Here is a 24738-nt window from a genome sequence, read left to right on the forward strand (position 1 = left end):
CCAGAAACCTACAGTTTACTCTCCTGAGGTCACCCCGCCAGGCCTGTCAGGGCTGCGTGAGCTGTGGATTCCTCCTCCTCCTTCTCCACTCCCTGAACCCTGGGCATTCCTGGTTCCCCAGCTGCCTAGCACTCAAAGCCCCAAGCTCTCTGCACAGCAAAATACAACTGATTCATGACCCGGGCTTATGAAGCACACAGAACAAGTCTGATAAAATACACATTTATTAGAAATTTTTCAGCAGCATCATTTCCATTTGCTTTCTAATCAAAATACATGTCAAAGTAATTTACAATAAGCACTCAAAATATGAGCAAAAAATATTTTGAGAACTCGGGAATAAAATCATCAGTAGTACATGTTTCATTGATCCACCCATCCATTCATACACTCATTCATTCGTTGTTTTAAAAATGTGCCATATTAGCACAGAGAGCCAGGAATCCTACCTACTTAGTGTGGAAACTGCGTATTCCTGCCACGGTTCCCGCTGTGGAGACTACAGCCGCTATTCAAGAGGAGGGCTAGGCTCCTCAAAATGTACGATTTTGCCAAGGACCTAAAAAAGGCTCAATAAGAACGGTTTCCCTTTCTATTCATGTTCAACTGAGGAAATAAATAGTCATCATAAGGAAATTTTCACACACAGAAAACACAAACCCAGCTGAGGCTTTGCTTAACCGGTATTTGATTTGCACCATCCTTTATGAAGACACAGATTTGCTTTCAGTTAATTCAGCTCCTGAGCTCCAGTTTCTAGGGTAGGTGACCACCTGAGATGCCAGGCAAGGGTGTCAATCACCCTATGGTCCATCAAATGAAAGTTCACGTGATTAGATACAAACTCTTTGCAGGACACTTACACTTAATGACATGGGACGTTCTCAGACATTAAAATAAAAGTGTTGACTCGGCAGTGAGCAAGATAACACACAGGAGACAGTGTTCTGGTTAGACAACGCAAACACGCAGAAGGGTGGGACTGGATTGTTTTTCTACCTACTGCGTTATCTGCATCGCTATCATTACGCTATTCATCAGGTTACATGTAATGCTGAACATTAAGTGCTGATGTGTGAAAACGGACCCAGGAGTGGCCTGGATTCCCTTCCTTGATAATTCTATAGGGACTATGAGTGGTGCCTCCTCTTCTGACATGGCTAAAGGCCCCAAGTCAATTCCTTTCTTCAATGGATCATTTTCTTTTTTTTAATTAATTAAGTAATTATATTTTTGGCTGCGTTGGGTCTTCGTTGCTGTGCGCGGGCTTTCTCTAGTCGTGGCGAGCAGGGGCTACTCTTCATTGCAGTGCACCGATTTCTCATTGCGGTGGCCTCTCCCGTTGCAGAGCACGGGCTCTAGGCGCGTGGGTTCAGTAGTTGTGGCGCACGGGCTTAGTTGCTCCGCGGCATGTGGGATCTTCCTGGACCAGGGCTCGAACCCATGTCCCCTGCATTGGCAGGCGGATTCTCAACCACTGTGCCACCAGGGAAGTCCCAATGGATCATTTAATGTAATGATCACCAACCAATTCAGCAGATACTCTCATTAGCAAATTTAATGATGTGATAATCTTTCCAAAATTTACAAATATACAATATATTTATAGCATTACCTTCAGATAGCTTCAGTGCAAAGATATACATATAGTACATTGTGATAATTATTTGTAAAAATATGAGATGAATAAAAAAGACACACAAGGTATTGTTTCCACAAATATTTCCAACTACAGGAGTACAGGGGAAAAAATGTTTTTTCAATAAAGTACTGAACGTTAATTTTTTTCATCTGTTTGTAAAAAATACATGTGCAAAAGTGTGTTTCTAATTATTCCCTAAATAGCTGGCACAGCTACGCCTCAGAGTCTTCTCTAACGAGATTTGCGGTGTCTTTAAATGTGTCTTCTGTTGCACTGTAGGTTGGACTTGGGCCTTTTTTCCAAGAAATCTTATCAGGGGGAGAAGGTGATGGAGGTGGGGTCACAGCAGCACCAACCTTTGGTTCACTCTCCATCTAAGACCACAAAGAAACAGGAATCAGCCATTTATTCCCCCGACGCGATGGGAGACGGTTTTGTGTGAAGAAGACAAATCTTGGCCAATTTGCTCAGAATCATCTGAGTGTATGCCTGATTTAGCAAGTTAATACCAGGAAAGAATGCCTGGGCTGAGAAAAATTGTTAAAAATTACCTCGGAATAGAATGGATTTTCAAAGTTGGCATTTTGTTTCGGTTTTCGTTTGAAGATATTCCACTTTGTTGCCTAAGTGAAAAGAGGAAACAGAAAACCTTCAGTAATGGTATTTTTTGGTGGGTTTCTTCCTTCTGCTTAGGTTTTAAAATTTCTTCTTACAGAGGGAGAAAGCAACCTGGGACCTGGGACCACGTGACCTGGCCCATGTAGTAAATTGTTCAATTCTTCCTCGCCTGGGCCCTGAACAGTAACTGAAACTCTTTGGGCTCTTTTTATCTAATAATTTCAAAAAAATTCCTTGATCTGAAGTGTACAGTTTACAGAATCTGTGCCCAGAGTATCTAGAAGCTTTGACAGAGCCAGGCAAGAGATTTCTTCAGGGGGTGCCTGAAAATTTAAGCAACAAGCCAGACTGTAACTCTCATTTCCTAAAACGATGTCTTGATCCTTGGTCAACTCAAACATGTTCTGTCTCGCTTCGTCATTTCCTCCTGTAATCAATAATAATAATGGCAACAAAAACAACTAACATTTATTGAGTGCTTACTATGTGTCGGGGACTATTCCAAGAGCTTTACAAGTTTCTGATGTAATCTTCCCAAGGACTCTGTGAGGTAGATGCTCTTTTGCAGAGGAGGAAAGGCAGTCACAGCAAACTCATTTAACTAAATTGTAGATAGAGGAGTAGGCAGGGCCTCCAGGATACGGAGGTCTCAAAACTGAAGAACCCAAAGAGAAATCACCCCAGTCTATGGTGAGTGGCCCCTGTCTGGCTGAAAAGCTGCCCATGGCAGCAGTGCTGGCCACGGCCCTGCTGCCGGATGTAAGGAGACAAGAGAACAGGGGATGAGGAAACAGCCTCCTTCCACAGGGCTAAGGTAGCCCACGTGCTTTATGGATTGTCTCTTGCTCTGTGAAAGTAGGGGGTCAACATGTGAAGGAGTGGGGAGCATGTGAATACAGGAGAAGTAGAAGAGGCCATTCACCCACATTTAAGTGAGCACCTACTCGGCACGAGGGCAAGATGGAGACACTCAGGTCAGAGCCCGGCCTCTGGAAACCTACACTTCAATAGGGAAAGCTAAAACTCATTGCTTCGGTATGGAATGGCTACATGGAGCTGAGTAACTACTAACAAGAGAAGTGAGGGTGATTTTCATTGTCGTCTCCTTGGGAAATCCAATGCATGTCGACACGACTTTTGAAAATGACAGGACTAAGTCACAGGACTTCATGTTCTTTGAGTCCTTTGAGCAGATTTATTGATGAAAGAGAAACCTGTGAGCCCCTCTGGCATATTAGGTCAACCTAGGGTCATCCTAACCAAAGGCTTCTACTGCTTTAAGCCTCCCTGGCTGTTCTCTCAGTTCCCAGAAGGCAAAGGTCATAGAAAAATCCCTGGATGTACCATGGAGGACAGACCTTAGAGGGTCTCAGCCTCAACTGATTAAAAAAAAAGAAGAAGATCCAATGTACTGCAAAGATGGAGATGAGAAAGGAAAGGACTATAATTGGTAAACATTCGCTCTCACTTGAAAGACTCTCTCAGTGTTTCTGATGACTGATGTGCAGGTCAGAGGTTGCAGCATCTCCATCACACTTCCCTTCCTGCTCAGCTGTGAGAGAACTCTGCCTAGGGAAGATCACTAGACTGGAAATGGACTGAGAAAAGATGTTGAGAATATAAAATAGATCTGGCACTGCTGTGGAGTTGAGTCAGACTTGGGGAACCAAATATGTGACATTCAAGTATTCTGGTGTCTGTGGAAAATCAGTGTTCGAAATAAACTTTTCAATGTAGCTTAAAGAAAAAAAATTCAGTCCCTTGAAAATATGAAATATGCAAAATATGAAACTGGAAATTCCTTTCTAAGACAACATTCGTGTGTGTGTGTGTGAGTGTGTGTGTGTGAGAAGGAATTAGTAAATGGAATACGAAAAGGTGGACAAGGTGACCTTTGTTATAAGCTCTCCTCATCAGCATCAATTTAGTTCAACTTTCATTTTGACGCAAATAAGCAGAACAGGAACCAATCTGTGAGGTGCTGAAAATCCAACATGACTTTGCAGATACCAATTTTGTTTATAGATTATGCAATTTGAGAATAGGGATTGTAAAAAGTGTTAAGATTTCTAACTACCCCTGGGCTTTTGTTTCTTTATATTACTTCACAGAAGTCATAGAACCTTAAAACTGAGACATTCCAGATCCTATTGTTCTCAACTGGGAGAGCATGTTTGGGGGCCAGGGGCGGGGGAGGGAGTGATTTCTGGGATCATAATGCATTGGGTAAAACACTACTGGCACTTAGTGGACAGGGGCTAGGAATACTAAAATGGCCTGCAATGTATAGGATAGTTTTGTACCAAAAAGAACTGCCCCTCCCAATAAGCCAATAGTGCCCCCATTGAGAAACATTAAGACTCTAGTGCTCAGAGGTAAAACAGTTGCCCAGAATCAAACAGCTATATCTGAGATAGCTTCCTATGTGTCTGTTAAAACTAATGATATATTATCCATTAATATTAAGTTTTGTATCAAGTTTATTTATTGAATTTCTCTCTGTAGACAACATAGTTTACAAATTTCAAAGGGCCTGCAGACAAGATAGAGAAGCTCCATCTAGTGGTCTTTTTTTCTTTTAATCTTCTGTATTAAACACTGTGCCTGGCACATTGAGGGCAGTAACGTTCGCTGGATGGTTAGATGGAAGATGGACAGATGGATAGATGAAGAGTGTAAATTAGTGCCATCTAGTGGTGAATGTTGGTAACAAGAGTAGAGCCAAAAACAACATACATTATTAAGGGAACAAAGATATACACTAGAAAAATTGTATTGCACGGGAAAGGAAAAGGTCCTCTATACACATCACTGACACAGTGAGGTCTTTATTCATACTAAGTTGTTATCTCAAATTAAACGCCTCTGATTTGAAGAGGCTGGGTCCAGAAGTCTGCTGCCCTTCTTTTCTGCTTTACCTCCCATGTCACAAGGAACATCATTACCAACTCAGTGTTAGAATGTAGCTTTACTCAGTGGAAAGTTTTTCAGTTTATGATAAAATTATCTTTACTAACTGCCTATACATCTTGGGCTCTGTGAGCCTATCAGGGTCTCTCTAGTTTGCCTAGGATTAATAAACCCAGCAATTCCAAATCCCATATCATGTCGGTAGTCAGTCACTGTTACCTGAGTTTCATCAGCACTTGGGGAAGTTGGCTTTGTGTCTGGAGCTAATTCAGCAGGGTTTATGGGACTTCCATAGTTTTCGTTATACACATTTCCAGATTCAGTTACCTGTGTGCATATTGAAGGCCATTATTCAGTTTTGAAAGAATTTTTGCTATAAAGTTTCTTACCAGCTCTTTGGTTCTGTTTATCACCTTGCTCTCCCACAAACATGATCAGGCATCATTTTTATTATATGAGATGAACCCTGTGGTCCAGGAATAAACACCACTCTCGTCTCCCCAAAATCAGGAGCACCAACTACTAAGTTGTCTATCTGATGCCTTACTCTTGGGAGGCAAATACACCCATCACTGGTCACACTCTCATGTAGTAATAGCAACTTCTACGATGTTCTCTAGGGCCCCTTACTCCCCACTGTTGACCATAGTTTTGGATAAAGGATACTCTGGTTGTATATTGGCAGCCAAATCCTAATAGAACAGTATGAATTATTTCCAACTGCATTGGTGAACTGAGACTTTTACGTTTGGATATTTAGAATAAAATTATTAATTTCAGAGGACTGCTTAAAAGAGGTTGAATTTTTTTTTTTTTTAGTATTTGTTTATTTATTTATTTATGGCTGTGTTGGGTCTTCGTTTCTGTGCAAGGGCTTTCTCTAGTTGTGACAAGCGGGGGCCACTCTTCATCGCGGTGCGTGGGCCTCTCACTATCGCGGCCTCTCTTGTTGCGGAGCACAGGCTCCAGACGCGTAGGCTCAGTAGCTGTGGCTCACGGGCCCAGTTGCTCCGCGGCATGTGGGATCTTCCCAGACCAGGGCTCAAACCCGTGTCCCCTGCATTGGCAGGCAGATTCTCAACCACTGTGCCACCAGGGAAGCCCAAAGAGGTTGAATTTTTAAAACAAGAGGCATAATGACATTAATACCCCTCTAGATATTTTCTGTAACACTCATGTGATTCCGGGGTTCCCTCTTAAAGCACAAATTACCATGGATATATAATTAATAAATTACAGGGTAGAAATTCACCCCTTTTCCTATATTTTTACATTCACCCCTTTATTTCTTCTCAAACTTGGGAATGTATTGGTAAACATGGCTTCGTTTTATTTCAAGGGAAAATGCCAAAAATCTATTTTATCATGTGATTAAAGTTTTGCTATCTGGATATTAAAGGATCAGGCAAAATGCTTTCAAGATTCAAACATTGCTGATCTTAAGAAAGCTATTCATAAAATAAACATTTCTGTCTTACATTAAAATGTACTATACCTTGTGAGTTCAAAAGAAGTTTAGGTGTTACCAGTGAAACTGTATTTTGCCAAGGCCCTAGCTGTTTTGACAAAGGAAAGACAGGCTAACTAACAGTTGACAGGCACTGGAGTGGCGCTGGGGCTACAGATCCAGACCTAATGAAGAGTTCTGTTCCTTCATCCATACGTCTATCTCATCTCCCTGTTCCTCTTAAAGATGAGTGAGTAATAGGGCCTCATCAAAGGAAATTTATGTATCTGCCTATCAACTTCGAAGACCTTTGTACTTTCCAGAAAAGTATGGCAAGGGCAAGCAGGGAGGTCACCTCAAATCACACCCTTGTGATACCAGTCAGAACCCAGAGAGTGTGCCCAGTACCCCAAACCTCTGCATAATGACCTGACGACCATCCACTCATTCAGTTCACAGATATTTATGGAGAGCCCGTATGTGTGTGTCAGGCACAGTGTTTGCCGAGCCTCTGAATATGCACTCAGACCGCTTGCTCTGACCACTCAAGATGAAAAGGCTCTTGGTCGGCACCCCCAGAATGGCTGCCAAAACCCAGGATTCTGATTGTTTTCAGGCCTTCTGTCCTTGGGTCAGTCCTGTTACTGCAGGGAGTGAAGCTGAGGAAGCGACCAGTGTGCTTCCTTCCATGGAGGGAAGGTTGGGAGGACCCTAAAGGCACATTATTCCAAAGAACAAGATCCAGCAACAGCCAATCCTGACAACAAGGACTGTGATTTCTCACCGGGGTTGCTGTTGGCTGAGCCACTTTGACGGCAGTGTCCCTGGAGGTGTATGTTGGGTTTTCAAATATTATGGGCGGCTTCCCCAGGTCCATGGCAAAATGTTCACTCTGATGGAGGGAAGAATAAAGATCATACTGTGCTGATCTGATTCGTACACAGAGGAGGATGTGCTCCTCACACCTGGAGGTACGCTAGGTGCTACGTCAAACTGACCCAAAAAGAACTTGCCCCCCACCTCCCCAACAAAAGCCAACGGAGGCACAAGGCCTCCATGAGGCAAATCGTTATGTAAAGTAACGTAAATGCACTAACTCCTCAGGGCAGGAGAACAAAAACCCTCTCCCCTTATCCGAGTTCTCTATGGCTCCTTAAGGCAAATAACTCACTTGGGGATTGGCTTTGGACATAGAGAAAAGGGTGGGGGGGTGGGAAAGGAGCAAAGAGAAGAGGGAGAGGGGGAAAGAAGACAGGAGGGATAATATTGTATTTTTAGGCAGGAACAAAAAGGAAAGATTGGGGGGGGGGGCAGGCAGAATACTGGGAATGATTTCCCAACACTGAGGGTAGACTTCATAGTGGATACTAGTACGTTCATATAGTATTTGGTCCTCACAGGAGGGATTATTTTACAGATGGAGACAGAGTGATCAAGCTCCATCCCTACTATTACATACTTAGCAGGTGGCAGAGTTGTGATCTGAACCAACCAGTGACTCTAAAACCACTGTTTATCCCAACACTACACACTGGTGGGAAAATATATGAGACTAGGCAACATGTTATTTCCCTGCCTCTTCCTTTAAACATACAACAAGTCATCGAATAAAAACAGAATATCATGGTCCCTCTCCCCTGCTTCCCAAAAAACATAGATTGTTTAAGACTCCAATTAAACTTAAAACTGTTCATGATTCCAGTTCAACCGTGTGGCTTAGATCAGGGGTTAATTTCAATTTCATTACTAATGTTTTTAGACACATTTCTACAACAAACCTAATGTTTCCTAACTTTGTATAGTGAGGGGGCATACTGTATTTCATTTTTTTCTAGGTGAATTTTATTCTTTATAAAAAGCGTTTCTTTGATAAAACAGTAAAAATGATAACCTTCAAATAGTCACTTTGAAACCAAACTCACCATCGCCATTGATCTGTCAATAGCAGACTCGGGCCCCAAACCAGATACTCCAATATCCATGTTAACATCATCCCCTGATCTGAAGGTCACCCCATTTCCATTTTCAGAGGATTTGCTAAGACTGCTTAAGCTGAAAAGAAGTAATCAGTATCTTATTATTTTTAAAAAACAATCTTTTGCAATAGGATTCTTTCTTTGTACCTTTTCCTAGCTCTTCCTTAAACGAAAGGCTCGATTCCCGCTTCGAATTTACACATCATGTATGGGAACAAATTCCCTTAGTGACCTGGAAATGTTCGAGCACATTCCCAAATGATTGAGATCCAGGAGAGGATCAGCTGGGCAGAAAAGAAAGAAAGAAAGCCTGGTCCCTCAAACAGCCGACACTGTTCTCCAGTGTAACCTCAACGTACAACCCTTTGACTCTAAAATGTGATTTGTACTCAGGTTTCAGAGAAGCAATCAATTAAGACATTGTGATTTGAAGTGACTGCTTTAAGTACAGTATTTTTTGTTTCTGCAGAATAGGTGAACAGCCTAGGATGCTTTTTTAACTTAAAAGAAAAACTAAGTTATTTACGTGGTTACAGATCACACAGACTTCTAAAATCAGTATCCCACCTAATGAAACTGACCTTGACAGCTTGGGCAGAGAAGGCAAAAGGGAGCCAGTTTTCCTATAGTGGAAAAATCCTAAAGTCGCTAAAGCTCCAATTATGATGATCAGGATGATTGTCAATAGCACGGCCGCTGCTGTCAAAGAGGGAAGAGGAAGCAAACATATGAACATGAGGAGAAGGAAAAGAGCCAGTAGTCTTAGCAATAGGGACTGGGGGCTAGAGGCTAGAACCATTCATTCTTCAAAAACTGAGTTAAATAGAATATAGACAACACTCAATTTAGTTACCATGATGCATTCCCATGTCCCTTGTATTCTTAAAACTTACTTGTTCCGGGAGGAATGCCTTTTGAAAGCCCTATTTCACAATATTCCCCCACGTAGGTACTAGGACATCTGAAAGGAAAAGAAGAATCATTCACAAGCTGTTGATTTCTTAGTCTCTGATTGTAATCTGACTGTGGAAAGTCACTTTTGAGGGAATACCTGTGGCATCTACAGAATCAGCCTCAACAAATAAACCTATTGGTGTCTTCTCTAATCTATGGAATTCCTCCTTGGAGAGTGGAACTGGAAACCTTCATTGTGTTCTTTCCTTTGACATGTTTTCGTTAAATATCATCTTGCTCCACGTTAAGAGCTTTCTTGATAATTCTCTGCTCTCCAAATCTTTAGCCCAGGCTCTGCTCCTTGTGAGCACCTAGCACTGTAACAGCTCTGCTGACAGCTGCTCTCCCACAATCCAATTATAATTAGCAATCTGAGGTGAGTAGGAAAATGGGGTTGTCACTTCTCTAACTCCTTGCTCCCCAAAGCGTGGCCCACAGTTCTGTGGCATCTCCCGGGAGCTTGTCAGAAATGCAGAGTCCCTGTAAATGAGATGGGCATTTTTTCCAGAGCCCCAGGTGATTCTAACACACATTATACTTTGAGAAGCACTGCCTTAGTTCTCTGTGGACTCCCCCATTGGAGGGCAAGCTGGTTATGATGTGAAAATTAGCGAACTGGCAAGGTTCTTGTACTTGTTTTTCTGGCTACTTTGAGGTCTCAAATTCCCCCCAGAAGATGCAAGACCTACAGCATTCAGACTTACTTGCATTTGGGGAGGTCATTCTCGTCAAAATAGCAGTTTCCTCCATTCATACACCTGCATGGATGGGGCATGATGATAGGACTTTCGATCGCTGCAGAAAGGGAAAGCCACGCAGGTGTTAGTCAGTCGCACTCAGCAGACCCCCACCCCCCACCATGCAAACCTGCTTCAGCCCAGGGCTGGAGTGGGGAGCCCATGTGATGGGGCAGCTAATTAGTCTCCCTTTTAAATGTCACCTTCCCCTTAAGTCAGATGAATTTCTTTATCAATAAGGTCTTGGGGAGTAACATACATTTGGTAGGGAAAAAAAAAGGCAGTTTATAGCATTTCCCCCTCCCAAAACAGTGGTGAGATGCTAGACTCCAGAATATATACTAATAGTTAAAAAGGACATTGTGGTAAAGGAAATCTCTTAGGACATTGACATTTTCTTTTGAAGTTTTCAGAATTCTTCTCTTTGAACCCAGTTGAAATCAAGAATTCAACTTAGGCACACCCCGAAACTTCCACTAAAGGCTCCGAAGCATCAGCAATCCGTTCATCAATAAACGGACACGTAGACAGATAAATAGACGCTTAATGGACAGCTGGTTGGAGATCTCCTCATTTTTTAAGACCTTCAAAATTGCCCTTGCTAAAGATTGTAATCTTGCCAATATTTCCCCAGTAGCATTGGGATAAGAGTGGGGATAGGGGAAGGGGAGGGGGCATTTTTTACTTGCTGAGTTCATGCTCTAAACCTGCCAACTTTTCAGCCTGGTTGGGAAGTCAACAGGAGGGGCCTTGTTTAACCGCTTGCGCCCCCTGGTGGCAGAACATGGTTACGCCTCTTCATTTCCCCATCAGCTAAAGCAGGGGGAGGGGCCCAAGGACGTGAGCCATAAAATGGGCCGCTAGTGAACAGCAGGATGATTTTCTAACATCCTTATCAAGCACTGGATACTAGTTAGGGACACTAACTAGTTACTCCCTATGGCTTATTAACTCCTTAATTTAAAAGAGTCACTGAAGAAAGGTCTTGCCAAGAATAGATCATCTATAGCATTTGGGACGAGAATTAAACCACTGCTTACTTACTTACTTACTTCCAGCTTCCATCTCCCAAGAGCATAAGGTACATTTTAAAACGTGGCACTTTTTCAGTTGTCCAAACTTTGAAATGAGCACGTGGGAAAACCAGTGAACCTCCTCTAGGCCTCCCCTCCGTACTGGATAAGCGCCCCCGTCCCACCTCAGGAGCCTGGCTCTCCACCTTGAGGAGCTCTCGTTAAGACTGAATAGATTCTGGGGCGATTGGGATCCAGTATGGGGTGGAGAAAGGAGGAAGAGGCCTTATAGAAAACTCACTCTTCAAAATGTCTTTATAGACAACACAACAGTCGATCTAGGGGCACTGGATCTAAATCTCTGCAGATTTTGGCAAATAATTCTCAGAAATCATTGGAACACAAGATCTGTTTTGGCCCCTTAAGTCCCACTCAGCTCTGTTCATATTTTCCACATCTCCCATCCCTCTTTCTAGCCATCCCCACTCTATTCTGCAAGAGACCAGTAAACAGGGATTCTTCATGCTCCTGAAAAAGGTGAAGCACGGGTAAGGGGACCTACTAACGAAGGCAAAGGAGCTCTCCCAGGCCCCCATGGCTGCCCAGGCAGTGTCCCTACCTGCATCACACTCAGTGACGCTCCCTTCTATAAATTTGGAGCCTTGGGGACAGGCACAGGTGTATCCCTCAGGTCTCAGAAGGCAAAGGTGGCTGCAGACCTTTTTACAGCGGTTGGGCACTGGAAAGCAGAAGAGAACAGTGGTTAGTTTCTGAGGAGGGAACGAATATCCCAACCAAGGACATGCCCATCCACTGAGCTGTGGCCAGGTGACATCAGGGCCCAGGCAGCATCCCAACACCTTTAAGCCACGTGCCACCTGGCAACTCAACCCTCATTTACACTACCTTCCCCTGCCACCCCACCAAAGTGGCACAGTCCCACCCCGTGCCCTCCATCCCACTTCTGTACCCCTCACATTTTCTTCTGGCGTCATTTATCTCCCCTGTTGCTCTGGCAGGTTTGGAAGGTAGGTGTCTGTCTGGTTCACTGCATGACCTCAAAAACCAATCAGCACTAAGCAATTTGAGATATTTCTAAAAGGTCAGTAAGACCCCATTATTATATCAAGACTTGTCATCACCCAAATTTGGATAGATCATAAAGTGTGGCCCAGCCAAAGCATACACTGGATGTGATTTCCACCCCTGCTCTCCACAGAGAACTTTCTTCTGGGCTTCACTTTCATTATTTGCAAGATTAGGGAATTTAGAGCTATGATTATCAGAATCACCTGGGAGCTATTCACAATGATTGATGCTCTGTCACAGAAATCCAGATTTAAATCGCTCTGGGATGGAACTCAAGTATTACCATTAAAAGCGCCTCAGGTAATTCTAGAGTCTTCTGAACACTAGCTTAGCATATATTATGATTTATCCAAGGATTAGGTCGTCTCTAAATTCCTTCTCAGACTAACATTCTATAATCCTGATTCTCTGTCATGCAAAAACGTGACCATGGACGAGGCATGGCTGTAAAAAGCCTCACTCAAAACCTGGCCCATGACCATTCCTTCAGCTCTCTAGAGCACAGCTTTCAAATTTTAATGTCGTACAAATAACCTGTGGAATCAGATTCAAGAGGGCTGGGATGGGGCCTGAGAGTCTGAGCTTCCAACCAGCCCCCATATTACACCAATGCTCCTGGTCCATGGCCCACACTTTGAGTAGAGCAGGGATTCTCACAATGTTGTTCCTGACCCAGCAACATCAGCATCCCCTGGGAACTTGTCAGAAATGCAAATTCTTAGGCCACCTCAGGCATATTTAGTCAGAAACCCCTCAGGTGGGACCCAGCAAGGCGTGTTCAACAGCTCTCTAGACGTTTCTGACACGTGCTAAAATTGGAGAGCTATTGGTCCAGAGTAAATGCTAATCTGGCACAGTTGGGCTGAGTCTCTGGCCTACTCATCAATCAACACTTTGCAAAGGAGGCTCAGCGTATCAGCTGGCTGAGATGCTTTTCAGGGAAAGTCTCCAGATTTTCCTCTGCCTGACTCCTGGGCCGTCCTCTGTACAGGGGCTGGAGGGGGCTCCGCAGGTATCCTGGGCTCTCCCTTCCTGCCCTTGAAACTGCCAAACATAAGAGCTGCAGGAGCATTTAGGACACAAGAGCTATTGTATCAGTGGGATCTGGAATGTTCTGGAGAAGGTCTGGAGAAGGGTAATCACTACCAGCAACACAAGGGGGCTAATCCCTAGAAAAGGCATTTGCCGCCAGTGTAATCTCCTGGGAGCCTCCGTTCTGCACTTCAATTTGTCAAGACTGATTCAGGCTCTCAGAGTATCAGAGAACTCAGGGGGACCTCAGGCTCCACATCTGTTTCACATGCAGGGATCAGAAGGGAGGTGACTTGTCAAAGGCCACACAGCCACAGAATGCAATCTGGAATTGGGTACACTGATAGCTGGACCAGAACAGAAAGGTGCTGAGCTTTGGGGTGAATGGCATTGAGTTTAAAAACCATTTCTGGGTTTAAAGCTTATCCGCTGGTTGTGTGACTTGGGTGCACCAGTTACTAAATCTTTCCTATTGTCAGTTTCCTTATTTGTGAGATGAGAATTAAACCTCTTTATAAGTTTGGGAGAAGATTAATTGAAGGAGCAGATGTCTGGGTTAATCCTGAAGAGAGAATCTGACATATAGAACTTAATAAAAGTCTATTTCCTTTCCTCACTTCAAAAATGTCCTTTCCCCACTATACATTATTGATACTCTATAAAATAGACAACTGATGGGAACATACTATATAGCACAGGGAACTCTACCTAATGCACTGTGGTAACCTAAATGGGAAGGAAGTCCAAAAGGGAGGGGATATCCGTATGAGGATGGCTGATTCATTTTGTTGTGCAGTGGAAGCTAACACGACATTGTAAGGCAACCATACTCCAATAAAAATTAATTTTAAAAAAAGGAAGATATTTCCAAAAAAAAGATTTGACAGAATATTTTGATATATAATTAATTACCTATATCTGAAATAAAAATCATTAAAGACATCAGTGAATAAAAATGTGCCCACAGGAAAAAAAAATGTCCTTTCCCTTTCACGTTACTCCACACAATGATGAAGGATGAATTAGAACACAGGTAACCTGAAGAAGCAGGACCCAGAACTCAGAAAATGAGAAAGAAGGGAGGATGCAGAAACACATCCTTTAAGCTTTAAGCTAAGGCTCGCATAGCTCAGGATGACTTGACTAGCCTGGCCTTGCAATTGCTAGAGTGGGTAAGACTTCCGATGTCCACGAAGCCTATTACGTGACTTGTCAACCCAACTCACATTTAGCAGGGGGTCTGACACCTACTGGATTCTGTGGCCTAAGAGTACAACCCCACAACTCCAAGCAGCAACAAGGACTGAAGTATTTTTACTCCATATCTGCTGGTGGTGTGCATCATTTCATTCGACCTCCAATTTTATCTTCTTTGGTCAAAACGGTTAAAATACACACAGACACACACACACACACACACACATGTTTCAGGCACAGGGAGATCAGCCTATTGTTATCCACCACCATTTTCCAAAAAAACTATAGCCATTAATTTGAAATAAGGTTGGTGACTACCTGACTGATTATATCTCCATTGATGGAAGATTCGAACTTGAGTGAGCCAAGGGTTCACTATCAGCAATTTCTCCTTCTTGTCTCGCCCAAATTTATCTTGGATCCATACTTCTCCCTTATCCTTAGATGTCCAGTATAACTGGCTCTCGAAGATGTCCAGACTATAAGGGGTCATTGCTGTTCACCCACAGGGGAAAAGCAAAACAAAACAAGGTTACTGAAAAGAAGATACCTGAGCCCCACTTCTATGTCAGAAGTCAAACTGCTTGGATCAATCTCTTAGGCAACACCTTAAAATTCCAGCAACATTCAGGCAGACTCTCTGTACACACGACCATGAAAGTGTGCTGCACCAGGAGATCAAGATGACAGAAATTAAAATAGATCAGTGCCTACTGACTGACACCAATTATAGGGGACTCGCTCACTTTCAAGTTGCTGATTTTATTTTATTTTTAGAAAACAATCTGTATGGCAGAGATCTTTTTTTTCTGTGAACATAAGACACCACTTATCAGAAAAACCTGTTACGTGCTGGATTGTTGCAGTTCTGTAGAGTCTAGATAAGAAAACAAAATGCTTCTCTCCTAGATGTTTCCAGTTGTGCGTAAAAAGCAATCTAGCACATTAAAAACTAATGTACCTAGAAGTGGTTAGACACGGATTACCATTGGAACACATGATGGCCATCTCTATCAGAGCAACCTAACAAGAAACGGTTATTTCAACATCTGCTGCTGACAGCAGTTTTTTTTTAATTCTACAAAAAGGACAAAAAGGACTTAATAATTGCTAATAGATTCATTTGCATTTAAATCAGCAGCTGGGAGCTGGGCAGAGTGGTATCTAAGAAACTATAAAAAGCATCTCCTAAGATTAGGGTTCCTCCTTACGAAAATGGGCAAAGAGACTGGAAATACATTAATTATTTAATATATGAAATTCTAAGTGAAATTTCTAACCTGCAATTGCAACAATTCTCCTATCAGTCCCATCATATTTGATGGTTTCAATAACATCCTCCTTGAGGTCACTCCAGTAGATCCGGTCACCATTCACATAATCTATACAAAGGCCGGTTGGCCAACCGAGGTCCTCCTGAACCAGGACTTTCCGACGCTGCCCATCCATCCAAGCAGACTCGATTTTAGGTTCTTTGCCCCAGTCAGTCCAGTACATAAACCTGTAACAGAAGGTTTCCTCATGGCAGCATTTCATCTAGTGGAGAAATCAACTGGTTTTCAAAGAGGCTTGGGTCCTAAATGATGCTATTTTTATACTTTACACAAGACAGGGAGAGAAAGGGGGGAGCCTGTGCATCTGTGATCTATCCTTCCTGAGAACTGCACTTTCCCAATAGAAGCTGGCCAGCCCTGTCCAAAGATATATATCCAGACCTTTTAAAATATATAATCACAAAAGCTGTTCATTCTTCAAAAAATATTTCTTGAATGCCCGCTGTGTGAGAAGCCACTATCCTGTGTTTGGAATGTATCAGAGAACAAAACAGATTCCTTCCCTCATGGAGCTTACATTCTAACTCTTTGAAAAGGTATTACTTTGCATGCAATTAATACTTAATTGTAGAAGAACTGAGTAGACCAGGGACTGTACCCTTTAAACACCTAGAAAGGATCAGGCAGGCAAGATAAATGGGTGGAACAGGGCAGTTATGAATGTAGAGTGATGGGCAAACACCGCATCAAGCAAAGCCCTGTCTAAGAGTTCTAGGCAATACCACATCAAGGAAGGCATACCTACCTAACTTTACCAGTTCTTCTGATTTTTCAAGCCAAAAATACAAATATTTATTTTTAATTTAAATGTTATCTACTAAGTTTACAAAAAAAAAAGCAAAAAACTTAAAGCTCTGTGAAGTTCAAGTCCAATAAGTGTATGGGCCATATTTAGCCCATCAGCCACCTCTTTGCAATGTCTAGTCTAAACCAATCATCAGGTGTTGCTCAGTCCTTAAATTCTGTTGAGAAATGTGTGGGTTTTAGACAAACTGGGCTGTGGAAAAAGTGTGGCCAGAGGCCTTCCCCTGATACAGTGTCCATCTTCTGAAGCCTGTTTTGTCCTAAGTGATCTTTAGGGCATAGTATAATTCTTGAAAATAGTCATAGGTGCCACTCAAAAAAGTCCAAGGACAATTTCGGTACAATTAGGAAAAAATAATCGAAGATATAATTTTTTTGAGAATCCAGTGGCAAATATCTAGAACATTAAGGACTCCTTCAAGGACTTACCCTAGTTTGGGATTCACAACTATTGCAGCTGGTTGGTCCAGTTGAGCGGAAATCAGCCACTTTCTGTACCTTCCATCAAGTTCAGCCACCTCGATCCGTTGACTCCTGGCATCTGACCAGTAAATATGCCTGAATTTAGAGAGACAAAGTTAAACAATTGAAAAGTCTAGACTGGACTTCTGGGGAAGAGGTGTGAAGATGAGAGCATTTAGTTTGGAAGTTCTGGCCAACAAGACAGCTACTCAGACACCAGTGATGAGAGCACAGCCTCCCTCTCTCAGGAATGCCCCAATCTCTTCAGCCAAGGGGACATCTGTAGAAAGTTACAAGTGATGGGGTGTCGGATGAAGGGGATATTCACCGAAAGCAGCTGTATCAGCCAGGATTGGTAATGATGATGAACCTCACATCCGGCATTATTATGAGACAATTGCTTCTAGATAGGAGTTGTGAGGCACTGTTGGCCTTTCATTCTGACTGCCTGCGAGTTGGCTTCCTCCTCAGCCAAGAGCCAATTGGAATCACTAGGAATCTGGCATCAGCTCCAAGGATGAGTGGAAATAGCCATTCAAAGTAACAAACTCAGAAAAGCCATCCTGCCCTTATTCCATCCCTAAGGCTTCAGGTCTCAGTCTCTTACAAGCAGAAAGAGTTCCAGTAGTTGCTTAAATTTACTCATTCATTAAGGCTGAGAAAGAGGTAAAACTTCAAACAAGAAGACAGATCTTGGGACTTCTCTGGTGGCGCAGTGGTTAAGAATCCGCCTGCCAATGCCGGGGACATGGGTTCGAGCCCTGGTCTGGGAAGATCCCACATGCCATGGAGCAACTAAGCCCGTGTGCCACAACTACTGAGCCTGTGCTCTAGAGTCCGCGAGCCACAACTACTGAAGTCCGTGAGCCACAACTACTGAAGCCCGCACGCCTACAGCCCCTGTTCCGCAACAAGAGAAGTGACTGCAATGAGAAGCCCGTGCACTGCCAACGAAGAGTAGCCCCCGCTCGCTGCAACTAGAGAAAGCCCGCTCGCAGCAACAAAGAGCCAACACAGCCATAAATTAATTAATTAATTAATTAATTAATTTAAAAAGAAAAAGAAGACAGATCTGCCATTGCCCGGTTGGTTTGAAGAAGGAAGTGCTAAAGTCTAGAGTTTCCAGTTCATGACTCTCTGAGGTCTTGTTTCCTGACAGCAGTTGCTGAAATGAGTCTCCTGTTATGCTGCAGGCACAGTGGGACCTACCTAACTTCTGCAGAGATGCTCAAGTCTTCCAAGAGCACCAGACAAGTGAGTGAAAAGGTGAAAATTAATTAACACTACAAAGGATTCTCTGTTCTCCCAGAGTGCAGCAAACATTTTCCTTTATTAGTTCATTTCAAGGACATAAGAGGTTCTACAAATGGTTGAATTCTGATTGTAATGTAATCACTTTCCCACAAACGTCATTCCAACCCAAGGCTCTTCCTTGAAGAAGGAGCTTATTAATTCTTCCACATCAGTTTGCCTCTCATGCATGTATCTGATGACAAACCTACTCAAGGTTCTTATTTAGGTATCGTCCAAAATGTCTGGCTCTGGTCCCTGAAGTTCTAGAAGGTGTAGAAGAGCAGATCGAAGCTAACAGCTCTATTAACTCAAACCCAAAGATTAAACAGGGAAGTCAAATTTCCAATCTGTTCAGACAACATAGCCTCCCAAAAACACAACATGTGGATTGTTCCTCCTCAAAATAATACCATAAAGGAACATGTTTCATCTCAACTGCTTTGCTGGTAGAATGTAAGGCTGTCCCATTTCTTCACAAAATGAACAGCACTGCCATATTGAAAGTTCATTTTGGAATCCAGAACTCTGTTGGCAAGAATGCTCTCCTAGATAAAATATAAAATCTTGACCCTGGGGCTTTCCCAAAGTTTTCATGGCACACATAGAATATAGGAAGTGATGATGTTTATATGACACAATGGGGAAGCAGAGGTAGTTGCTGAGGCTACAGGAAGCCCAGGCATCACCCAGCTGCCCCTGAGGCTGAGTGTGCCCATAATTGGGGCCAGTTTAACTCATGTGCCATGGTGAGCAGAGGGGAGCTCTGGCCAGGAAAATAGAATAGGCAAGAGGAGAATGAAGCTAAACTTACCTTCCAACCCAGTCCACTGCTAATCCATCTGGCTGCACTATGTATTTCAGATCCAGGTTAACTTCCTTCACGGGATTATTGTTGCCAGATTCAAAGTTGGGGATGTAGGCACGTTTGATAGCACCAAAATTAGAGCCGTGCCCTAGCACAGTGTAATATACAACACCTGCGGAGGCAAGACACACAGGTCAGTTTCCTGTTAGGAACACCAGGTAAGGGAGGAACTGGGTCTAATCAGGTGAAGTACTGTTCATTCATTGACACCTCTACCTCTTCGGTGTTCCTATAATACTAATAATTCAATTCAACCAGTATGATCAAACCTCAAAATCTATCATACTTGAGCTATTAGCTACAAATGCTTCCATTGATAACTTATTGATACTTAGTCCTCTCTATTTGAAGGTAATCCATTAAAATATATTTCAGCCTATTTACCCCCATTAGGATCACGTTCTAGTTTCCAAAACAGAACATATAGATAAACCAGGGGCAAATTGTTAAGAGTTTGAGTGCATACTAGCAATAAAGGAGCTGTGTAGATGAGAAGTCTTATTTTATGTATAGACTAAAGGATATTGGACAGCAGGCATTTTAAAAAGCATAGGAAGAAGGAGACGCAAGAGGGAGGGGATATGGGAATATATGTATACATATAGCTAATTCACTTTGCTATACAGCAGAAACTAACACAACATTGTAAAGCAATTATACTCCAATAAAGATGTTAAAAAAAAAAAGTATAGGAAGACTGACTTTCAAAGCACATACTTTCCTAGGTATGAACCATTCTTTTTTTTATTTTTTAAGACTTTTTTTGATGTGGGCCATTTTTAAAGTCTTTACTGAATTTATTATGATACTGCTTCTGTTTTACGTTTTGGTTTTTTGGCTGCGAGGCATGTGGGATCTTAGCTCCCTGACCAGGGATCAAACCCACACCCCCTCCACTGGAAAGCGAAGTCTTAACCACTGGACCGCCAGGGAAGTCCCTGAACCATTCTTGAAAAGTTCACTGTATTGTATAATGAAATGTGAAAACACAACTGCAATAAATCTTACATAGTTTGTTTGCAAAGCATTTTCATATCTGTCATCTCACTTGGTTTTCAAAACAACTCTCAGAGGGAGGCAGGCCGAACAAGATTACTGCTTTTATTTTACAGATAAGAAATGGAGATCCAGAGAATTGTTACAATTATTTAAGGTCATAAAGCTAGTAGATGAGGGAGACAGGCATAGAGCACAAGTTTTCCTGCCCCACTACCGTCTCCCACACGCCATACAGAGCCATGAGAGACTCCACAGTAAGCATCACTCATTCTTCCTTCATTGAGCACCCACCACACACACTGTACTAGATGCTGGGTCAGATGGCAGGCATGTAGAGATGAATTCGATTCAATCTCTGTCTCCAAAGAGCACACAGTTAAGACGTAGGGAGAGAAATACGTGGACAATTAGCTATAACTCAACATAACATGTGCTTTAGTAGAAGCGTGTATAAAATGCTACAGGCTCACAGAACTGTGCCAGGAGGGATTATCAAAGACATCAGAGGGGAGGTGACTTTGAACTGGGTCTTTGAGTAGAAATTTTCCAAGCGTACAACAGTGGGGAAGAACGGTCTTGGCAAGGGCAAAGACAAGGAGATAGTAAACCAAGGGACATGAGGTGATCCTGAAAGGACAGTCCCCAGAAATGGGAGAAGGTTCAGCGAGAAGGTGGGAAACACTGGCTGGGACGCACGGCCACAGCTAAATTGTCTGGAGCACGCTGGGCGGGAGGAGCATCCCCTTCCACTCAGGCAACAACATTCACTCATTAGAAATAAATTCCCCAAAGTTCAACGCTTTATAATTCAATGTATTCAACGGCTATCAGTGACCGAGGCCACAGTTCATACTCACTGAGGCCTGTGCCCTCTGGATCCCAATCGTAATCCATAGCCTGAATGCGTTCCTGGTCTTCAAGGTACTCTGAGAACTTCTCAGATGAGAGATTGTATTTTCGAATTCGCACGTTTTCGGGCAGTAGCAGCAAAGGAGGGTTACCTGTAAACAAATGAAGGGCTGATTAATCTGTTTGAATGCTACCTGAACTTGTGTTTATAACAGTAGGATATAAAACAGCAGATATCCTCCCTGCCCTTAAAAAACAAAACAAAACAAAACAAAAACGAATTTTTCTAAAAATTGATCTCTGTTAGTGAATAGAGCAGACCATCAACTGGGTTGCAAAATCTGTGACTGTCGACATCCTTGTCTCCATTTCAGGTAGAAAGCTAACATTTCTGTTAGGGATATTATCAGTTCCTTATCTTTGGGCAACAGTTTAAAGCTAAGCCAAGACTGAGACCCCTGGATAGCTACTTCTTTTTCACTGATTTGTTTTTCACTGACAGTAAAACAGACAAGATTGTAGACATTCAGTCTCACAGAAGAAATACAATATGTGGAGTCATACTAAAAGTTTACCCGGAAGTCCTCATTTCCCATTCTTTACTGACAGATTTTAATGATTCTTTTAGCAGGCAATCAGCTCTGTGACCCAATTTAGCTTCTAGCTAATGACAAAAAACAGCTTGTTCTTGGTTTAAAAAAAATTTTTTTTTTACTTAAAGCAGCTATGTTAATGGTGACTCATTCCAAGATGCATTGCCTAGAATTTTTAAAATTTAGTTTACTTGCATAATGTCAATCAAATCTAACAAGTAACTTTTGAAAGTTCATTTTATATATTTCCTTTATCTTGACATAATGTTTTATATAAATATTCTAATTTATTTCAGTCATCTCGTTAGTTAAGAGTTAAACATTTTCTAATTTGCTGCTTAATTACCACACCAACTGTTCAAATGCCTTTACCCTAGTTTTCCTTCAGTGTCAAAAATGCTTGGAGGGTAAAATATTTAAGTATGCTAGTCAAATGTATGCTTTAAAAGCCCAATTTGTATGAAGAAAGTGAACAGCCATTTTACCCTTCATCTGCAAAATAAAAATGCTATTTTCTTATCAAGTCCTTAAACTCATTTACAAACTTTAAATTCAAATCTATAAGATCATAAAGAGGACTTCCCTGGTGGCGCAGTGGTTAAGAGTCCGCCTGCCAATGCAGGGGACACGGGTTCGAGCCCTGGTCCGGGAAGATCCCACATGCCGCGGAGCAACTAAGCCCGTGTGCCACTACTGAGCCTGCGCTCTAGAGCCCACGAGCCACAACTACTGAGCCCGCATGCCACAACTACTGAAGCCCGTGCACCTAGAGCCTGTGCTCCGCAACAAGAGAAGCCACCGCAATGAGAATCCCGCACACCACCACGAAGAGTAGCCCCAGCTCGCAGCAACTGGAGAAAGCCCGCATGCAGCAGTGAAGACCCAACACAGCCAAAAATAAATAAATAAATAAAATTTAAAAAAAAAAAAAAAAAAAAGATCATAAAGACCCCTTAACTGAGATACGCTGATTTAGATCAGACCTCTGGAAATCTGGACTATGATACTTCTGACTTTTATTGTCATTTCTATCTAGTATTTATTACTGCTTTCACTCAGGCCTGATTCTCAAATATTGGCATTAACCTAAAATGTAGAGCTAATGATTGAAGTCGCAAATAAGCCAGATGCTTTCTGTCTGTGATCAGTAGTCCATGAACAATAAAAAAACATTTCTCAACAGAATGTCCCTGATTTGCCCCAACTGACTGTGACCCATTGAATGGAATGTTTTTTGTGACCCGCTTTGGATTACTGGGCCTCAAACCTTGACCTCAGAGGACTGGGAGCTTTTGGTGACCACCATCCTACAGGGAAGCATTTGTTGTTTGAATCCTCTGGAGAGTGACATCTTGTCCACTTTTTGAAGTTTGTATCCAGGTGGACCAGAGGCTAAATCCAAAATGATACGTAACCCCTGACTCTTGTTTGAACTCTTATGTATTTGTCGGGGGGTTGTAGTTAGTGTTTTAATTTGGCAGGGGAGGAGAGAGGAGAAGAGGGTGGATGGGTGTTGGAAGTGAAGTAGCTGGTGAATTTACAAAATAAGACTCTAAAGTTTATTTCCTGGTATACTGTACTCATCAGCATTGCTGAGTACATCAGTTAATCCCCAGGTCAACCATCCTACCGTCAGCTGCACACCGTCCTCCGTGGCTGTCACTCACGGACCTGAACCCTTCAGCGCAGGAACACTCGTAACTTCCTTTGGTGTTAAGGCAGTTCTGGGGACAAACCCCAAATTGCTCACATTCGTTGATGTCTGTAGGCAAAATAAAACCAAGTGGGCAACATCTGCTCCCATCCATTCCTTAGAGACCCTGCTTCTGTTTAAATCCATATTCACAAGCAATAAGGATGAGAAGAGTGCAGATGAACATAAGCAATGATGCCAATGTTTGTGGAACACTGACCAAGTTTCAGACACTGTTTCACATGCTTTTCATGTTTTTTCCTCATTTAATCTTCCAACAAGACTCTCTGAGGTAGGGACTATTACTGAACCCAAAGTCCCAAAGACCAGATTTAAATGGAAGCAGTCTGACTCTGTACAACAGCAGAACAAGATTTTCCCTTTGGGGAAGCAGCTGTTGTGCTGTCGATGTTTGGTACCACTTCCCTCCTGCTAATTGGCTTCAGAAAGGGAAGTCATTGATTGGTTTTTTCAATTGAGTTCTTAAGCTTCAGCCCTTAAAAGAACTATTCTAATCATCTGAGTATGGCACATCATGAGATAGGAACAGTAAATTCAAATGATCAAATACACCTAAAATCATACTTGATATTTGCCATTCTTGATAAGCTCCCTTAGGACTCCACACCTGGGAACTCATTTCCGTCTGACGTAAGGAGGTATGTAATAGATACGTGTTGTCTGAAGAAAGTAAGGCTTGTGTTGTACAGCTGATTCACTTTGCTATATAGCAGAAACTAACACAACATTGTAAAGCAATTACACTCCAATAAAGATGTTAAAAAAGAAAAAAGAAAATTTAATCTCAGACACTGGTACAGTAAGTAGCCATCATCACTCAGGTCTTCATTAATCATCTCAATTTCACAGACATTACTGAAGATGAGCTATGGCCCAATGCTCTGCAAGGCACCAGTAACATAGCCTGGGGAAAAAGCAACTGGCATCCTTGAGTCATGGTCCGAGCTCATGAGCTAGGACCATGAGCTTAGCCCCATGAAGGGAATTAAACCATGTTTAGTAAAAGGGAATGAATGGAGTATCTAAAAAGTACAAGGTTCTCCCTAATAGGAATTGGAGGAAATATACTCTACCTTCACAGGAGTTTCTGTCGAAACTATTGGCTTCGAACCCAGGTCTACAGGAGCAGATGAATCCTCCTTCACTTAATTGGGTACAGTTGTGTTCACATAGATTTTCAGCACATGACCTTTCTTTTCCTGTATCTGAA

General features: G+C 42.5%; 1 protein-coding gene across 1 annotated transcript in view; it reads right to left on the reverse strand.

Annotated features, from left to right (window-relative positions):
- Nucleotides 1–1431: 1431 nt before the first annotated feature.
- Nucleotides 1432–24738, reverse strand: part of LRP2 (LDL receptor related protein 2) — a 197517-nt gene continuing 174210 nt past the window's right edge. The window contains exons 64-79 of the mRNA XM_036858038.1: nucleotides 24602–24733; nucleotides 23445–23576; nucleotides 21230–21373; nucleotides 19320–19485; nucleotides 17183–17311; nucleotides 15896–16116; nucleotides 14934–15110; nucleotides 11917–12036; nucleotides 10252–10342; nucleotides 9487–9554; nucleotides 9175–9292; nucleotides 8540–8669; nucleotides 7402–7509; nucleotides 5390–5497; nucleotides 2194–2265; nucleotides 1432–2016 (exon numbers count right to left, since the gene is read on the reverse strand). Of these exons, the coding sequence (XP_036713933.1) occupies nucleotides 1855–2016; nucleotides 2194–2265; nucleotides 5390–5497; nucleotides 7402–7509; nucleotides 8540–8669; nucleotides 9175–9292; nucleotides 9487–9554; nucleotides 10252–10342; nucleotides 11917–12036; nucleotides 14934–15110; nucleotides 15896–16116; nucleotides 17183–17311; nucleotides 19320–19485; nucleotides 21230–21373; nucleotides 23445–23576; nucleotides 24602–24733 (2078 nt within the window). The 3' untranslated portion in view covers nucleotides 1432–1854. The remainder of the gene's footprint in view (nucleotides 2017–2193; nucleotides 2266–5389; nucleotides 5498–7401; nucleotides 7510–8539; nucleotides 8670–9174; nucleotides 9293–9486; nucleotides 9555–10251; nucleotides 10343–11916; nucleotides 12037–14933; nucleotides 15111–15895; nucleotides 16117–17182; nucleotides 17312–19319; nucleotides 19486–21229; nucleotides 21374–23444; nucleotides 23577–24601; nucleotides 24734–24738) is intronic.

This window comes from Balaenoptera musculus, chromosome 7, assembly GCF_009873245.2.
Source record: "Balaenoptera musculus isolate JJ_BM4_2016_0621 chromosome 7, mBalMus1.pri.v3, whole genome shotgun sequence".
NCBI lineage: Eukaryota > Metazoa > Chordata > Mammalia > Artiodactyla > Balaenopteridae > Balaenoptera > Balaenoptera musculus.